Source organism: Pteropus vampyrus, unplaced genomic scaffold (assembly GCF_000151845.1).
Source record: "Pteropus vampyrus isolate Shadow unplaced genomic scaffold, Pvam_2.0 Scaffold6, whole genome shotgun sequence".
Classification (NCBI taxonomy): Eukaryota; Metazoa; Chordata; class Mammalia; order Chiroptera; family Pteropodidae; genus Pteropus; species Pteropus vampyrus.
In genome coordinates, this window is record NW_011888787.1 from 12,813,763 (window position 1) to 12,819,762 (window position 6,000).

Sequence of the window (6,000 nt, forward strand, 5' to 3'; positions counted from 1 at the left end):
GTGCTTAAATCTTATCTCTAATAATTTGCTTATTTTTCTACTATTTTTAAGTTGGTTTCATACATTATTTACTGACTTTCTACTCTACAGAAAGAGGATATAGGTCATTTAGCCAAAGCCAGTTTCTTTCTTGTGTCCTCGTAATATGCGTATGACTATTCACAACTTAATCTTTATCTACTTTGTAACTTCAAGCTTCATATTTAAATCTTTATTATTATTTTTTAATCTCTATTATTTTTTCATCAACTATACGGAAACTCTCTTAACACTATATTTTAAAATATGAAGTTAGTTATAACCCCAACTTTCTTTCATCTCTTCTCCCAATTTTTAATTCTCTCACAGTGTGACCTTTATCTATTTTATATCACGGGAAACATTTTGTCTTTTATATAACCACAAAGCAAATGAAAAGTCTGCTAAGTATTCTGTAATACTCTATAAGTTATAATACTCTATGAGTGTTTACGTTACTATGACAATGTTTACATTGTTCTTCAGGAACTAGGACGTAGACTCTGATGTTTTCCCTTTCTCTCTAAATCCAACGTCACATCTGTGCCATTCCACAGAGGATATTACTAGAGTTTTAAGTTCAAATAAATTCTCCTTTTATATACTTCAGTAACTGCCTTCACCACACCTCCAGTTTTCCCTGGAGAGTCTCATACAATATTTCTATGGCTCAATCCATCTTATTTCTGAGACGCCCTCCTGGAGCTGATTCATTGTGGACTAACTGCTCTCAAGACCTACTACTGCCTAGCTGTTGCTCTGGGACCAACAGCCATTGTTTTCCTGATCTTATGTTTGCCCGTCTTGGTTTACGTGCTATTTTGCTATAATATGTCCTCAAGTAACTACAATATGTCTAAAGTGTCTAAACTCTGGAAAGTTTACCTGCAGTGTACACTTTAGACATATTGTAGTTACTTGAGGACATATTATAGCAAAATATCCTTATTCCACCTTTCTCTAATTTTTTTCCTAAATCTAAAGGCACTGATTGCCGTCTTCCATCATCAGCACTGGATCAGTGCCTTTATTTAATTTACACGTTTTCTCTCTGCTCTCATTCTAGAAACTTGCTCTTCAGATGTAGGGGCTTCTATATTGATCCTACATATATTAATATTTTTCTTATTTTCATTTTTATCTCTTTGTCTTAATTTGGGGGATAACTTAATTTTTAACCTGATTTTTTAAAAAAAAACAATCATATTTTTAACATCTAGTAGATCTTCTGTATTTCCTTTCACAGTGAGCTATCTGCATTATACAAAACTTGCTAAAAATACCAGATCTCTTCTGCTCTCTGAAGTACCTCTATTTTTATGGGGGTCTGATTTTTCTACACATTTACCTTGCTCATTCTTATTGCAAGCTTTTTAAAATCGTATGCTAATCCTTGGTTATCCATTCACTTTTGAAGATTCAAACAATAAATGTGTTTGGAAACTCTGTGTATTTAGGTAGGGTTTGACACCTCATGCCATAGTGGGGACGGAGGGAGACTATCAATGTCAGAAACCTTTGTTCTGGAGCTCCAATGTCTACATTACTTGCCCTATGTCTTTTAAGGTAATTAACACAGTTTTGTAGACTTTTTAATTAACCTACTTTCTGGGGTTCTGCACCTATGAATGAAGATGGGATCAACTGCTCTGCAGGCACACTTTCAGTGGTGTTCCTATTTTCAAGGCCCTATCACACTCTCAACATCTTTTATGCCTATGTATCTGAGTCTATCTTTCAAGGTACAGCAGCCCCTCCTTTAACTCTTGCCTCCTCTGCATAGACACTGCATAAATCACCCTACATCTTTAATTATCACTCTCCATCATCTTTTGCCTTCTGGAAATCCGTTAGTTTCTTCTCAACTAGTGGCTTTTACACCATTTTCTTTGCTTTGGGTTTTTTCTCCTATGTTTTACTTCTTTACTATTATTTAAATGAGATCTTCAGAAAGAAAAGACATAAAAGTGTGTATTAGTCCATCATCTTAAGCCAGAGTTACTTTTCATATCTTAGCCAACTAATTTTGCTTTTAACATTTTGCTGAATTAATTATTCGTGCCTAAGGAAAAAAAAACATGTTTTGTTTTGTGATGTTTTTCAGGGGCAGGATGTCTTATTTATTTAAATATACTTGACTTTCCATGCACATACCATCTGTAAATTTAGAAATATTTAAGTTGGCCATCATTAAAGAGCACATTACTTTCACTTGTATATTTAGAGAATATACTCAATTTTGCAGTTATTGAAATTTGTAGTTATCACTGAAGTAATAATACGAAGTGTAAAGTTATCATCTTCTTCCTAACTGCTTAACTTAGAATTTTGCCAGTTACAAATTATTCTTATATAGAGAAACATATATAGAGAAAAATGCACCAAAACAAGCTAGAGTTAGTTATGTTCTTGATTTGCTTTGGGAATCTGTTCTTCCCTCTGCAAATACACAGGAACTAACAGGAACTCACTAGAAATGTATCAACTTTAAGGACAGGCAGAGGACGATGGAAGAAACATGGAACAAATAAGACAAAAATAATTTTTTAAGTAAAACAGAAAGAAAGAGGAAAAAAGGGGTATAAAAGTAAAGATTATACCATTGTTCAGACCAAAGGTCAACTTTTACAGGCATGCACACTGCCTTAGGTATAATAAAACACTTTTAAATTTTGCTGTTTAAAAAAATCTCACAAAATGCCTGAGTTTTTGTTTGTTTTAGTTTTTGACACTTATGAAGTCCAGGATCTTCTTAAAATCTTATTTGATAAAAATCTTATTTGATACAAGTTTTTAATAAAGTCATTAATTTTTCATCATGTATACTGCATCGATTGACACTCCATATCTTTCATGGCATGTGACTGCAGGATCCAAGGGCCTGAATTTCGGGGGCTTTTTTCCTTGCACCTCCATGGCTGTTCTTTCAGGCCCTTGCTATCAGCACAAGGCGCTTACACTTCAAAACTCTGCCTCTTTCAGATAGACTGTGATTGAATTTTTATTGTCATATTCTATAATGATAGATCTGTCACAGAAGCTGCTCATTCATCAATACAAACTGAAAATCTGCTTATAGAGTTCTTTCTGGCTTGTATAAGTTGTCCACATTCTCGAAGCACAAGGGCAGGGGAGGGGTGGGGGGAGGAGCTGGTGTCAGGCAAACAGGTCTATGAACAATTTGTTTAATTTTTCTGACTTCTTAAAAGACACAGTTGCTGCAATAGTATAACGATAATTACTTTTCTTACTTATTCCTTTCAAGATTGTACAAATCGTTTCCTAGTTTTAAAATCCATATTTTAGATTTAGAGTATTGAAAAGGCAACTCCTCATGGTTCAAATTATAGTTAAAGTCACAGCACACAACGTAAATGACTATTTATTCAGAACGTGTGATATTAATCTCATGAATCTGCTGTTTTAGGAGCCCTTCCTTTGCTCTTGGCATGAGTATGTGTGTTGGAATCATTGGCCATGTTAATCTAACATGTTTATGTTTCTCTAATTTTAGCATGTGGAAAACTGATGAAAATCACAGGCCCAATTACAGTCAAGACATCTGGAACCCGATTTGGTGCTTGGATGACAGATCCATTAGCATCTGAAAAAAATAACAGAGTATGTTGCTTCTACAAATGCCTTTGCTTAGAATTGTTTTATTTACATTTTTTGTCTACAGAACTATTCATTTTCTTCAGGGATATTAGTTTCAAGTTGAAAAGTATTACATCAAGGAAAATATTTTCAGTTTGGTAATATTAACACAGCTACAGATAAATGGCAAACTTATTTTCATAAAATATTTTATACTATAATTCACCAATGTAGTGAGTCTAATTTTTACTGGTTTTAGTCTTGTTTTACACTTGAAAGGGCTACATTCTCTACTACTTCTTCTAGAAGCTACTGCTTAGTGGGGGAAAAAAAAGGCACTAAAGTGAAAAACTCAAGAGCTAACCAATTCACTAAACAAGCTAAAATATCCCTGAAGTAAGTCTAGAGATAATTTTAAAGAAAAAGCACTGACTTTGGCAATGCCTGTATTATATAAATCAATATACTGGAAACGTACCATAGCTCTATTCATGTTCTATTACAGAACTCAGTATACATTAAGATTATCAAGGGATGCATCCAAACAAGACTAGTAGCTAGATTAGTAAAAGGTTTCATTAAAAGGTAGTCGTACCTATTAGCTGATCCAATAATGAACAAGTGTTTCTAGAAGGTTCTGCGGTATCCATAAAGGAAAAATAAGGTGAATATGTAAAATTAAACCACACATTTTTTCAAAGCAAGTTATAGAATAAATTTGCAGAAGGTGATATCAGGTAACTAAACAAAATTATGTGATTTGCAATGATACATGTTTGATCCACTCAGTAATATGCCCTGAATGGTCAAAAATAATAATAAAATAAAATAATAAAAAATAAAATAAAACAAAGGACAAAAAGCAAATCAACCTCAAGGAAGTAAATTCAGCTGTTTACTTTCCACATAGACCATGCCACTATTTTTGCAAAAGTCTGCAGTAGATGGCAATAGGTCAGCAGTAAGATAATGTGGGTTCCAGAGCCTGAGAATAGTGATATTTATATGTGTTGACTCTCACTGTCTTTGTTTTGAAATTCTCAGAAAAGTACAGAATATACTTACTCCATTTATTTTTTTCCTTCTTCCCAGGTCTGGTACATGGACAGTTATACTAACAACAAAATTGTCCGTGAGTACAAATCAATTGCGGATTTTGTCAGTGGGGCAGAATCAAGGACATACAACCTCCCTTTCAAATGGGCAGGAACTAACCATGTTGTCTACAATGGCTCACTCTATTTTAACAAGTATCAGAGTAACATAATCATCAAATACAGCTTTGATATGGGGAGAGTGCTTGCCCAAAGAAGCCTGGAGTATGCTGGCTTTCACAATGTTTACCCCTACACATGGGGTGGATTCTCTGACATTGACCTAATGGCTGATGAAATCGGGCTGTGGGCCGTGTATGCAACTAACCAGAATGCAGGCAATATTGTCATCAGTCAACTTAACCAAGATACCTTGGAGGTGATGAAAAGCTGGAACACCGGCTATCCCAAAAGAAGTGCAGGGGAATCTTTCATGATCTGTGGGACATTGTATGTCACCAACTCCCACTTAACTGGAGCCAAGGTGTATTATTCCTATTCTACCAAAACCTCCACCTATGAGTACACAGACATCCCCTTTCACAACCAATACTTTCACATATCCATGCTTGACTACAATGCCAGAGATAGAGCTCTTTATGCCTGGAACAATGGTCACCAGGTCCTGTTCAATGTCACCCTTTTCCACATCATTAAGACTGAGGATGACACATAAACAAATATAATTTGTTTTCACTGATCTAAACAGTGTCATTTGTGATAAACTCTATAGGACCCTTTTTTTCTTAACTTTCTGCCATTTCTCCAAAGCACTTTTTATTATAAAGTTGGTGTTTCAAAAAACAGCTGAGCCTGTCTAAATTAACCTGTTGGAAATGCATCTTAACTCCTAAATTTACAAGGCCTATCATGCCCTTGTCATGAAAAGCACTAAAAAGAGCTTAAGTGGCTAAAGTCATAGTTTTGCAAAAGATTAATGATCTGCCTTATATTAGAGACTAATGGTAGCTTAAATGCATAAATGTCTTTTTTTTATTTATTTTTACTCTATTATTTTTTACTGTCTTTAGCTCCACATCAGGATATACTTGGTAGGAACTGAAAATAAATAAATAAATAAATAAATAAATAAATAAATAAATAAATAAATAAATAAATAAATAAATAAATAAAAGCACTTTCCCGTTTATTTCTAAAAAAGGTTTAAAAATTTATTTATATGGAAAAATAATATTGATCATTTTGCTGTTCTACAATTCTCTGATGCGGTGCTGTACAGTCATTTATAAATCTCTTGCTAACATTTTATTGGCAATATGTATTTCTACCA

At 33.9% G+C, this 6,000-nt stretch overlaps 1 protein-coding gene across 3 annotated transcripts in view; it reads left to right on the forward strand.

Annotated features, from left to right (window-relative positions):
• OLFM3 (olfactomedin 3) overlaps window positions 1-5,696 on the forward strand; it is a 174,721-nt gene extending 169,025 nt beyond the window's left edge. For all 3 annotated transcript variants that reach the window (XM_011368235.1, XM_011368229.2, XM_011368245.1), the window contains 2 exons: window positions 3,533-3,639; window positions 4,708-5,696. In XM_011368235.1, coding sequence (XP_011366537.1) covers window positions 3,533-3,639; window positions 4,708-5,385 — 785 coding nt within the window. In that variant the 3' untranslated portion in view covers window positions 5,386-5,696. The remainder of the gene's footprint in view (window positions 1-3,532; window positions 3,640-4,707) is intronic.
• The last annotated feature ends 304 nt before the right edge of the window (window positions 5,697-6,000 follow it).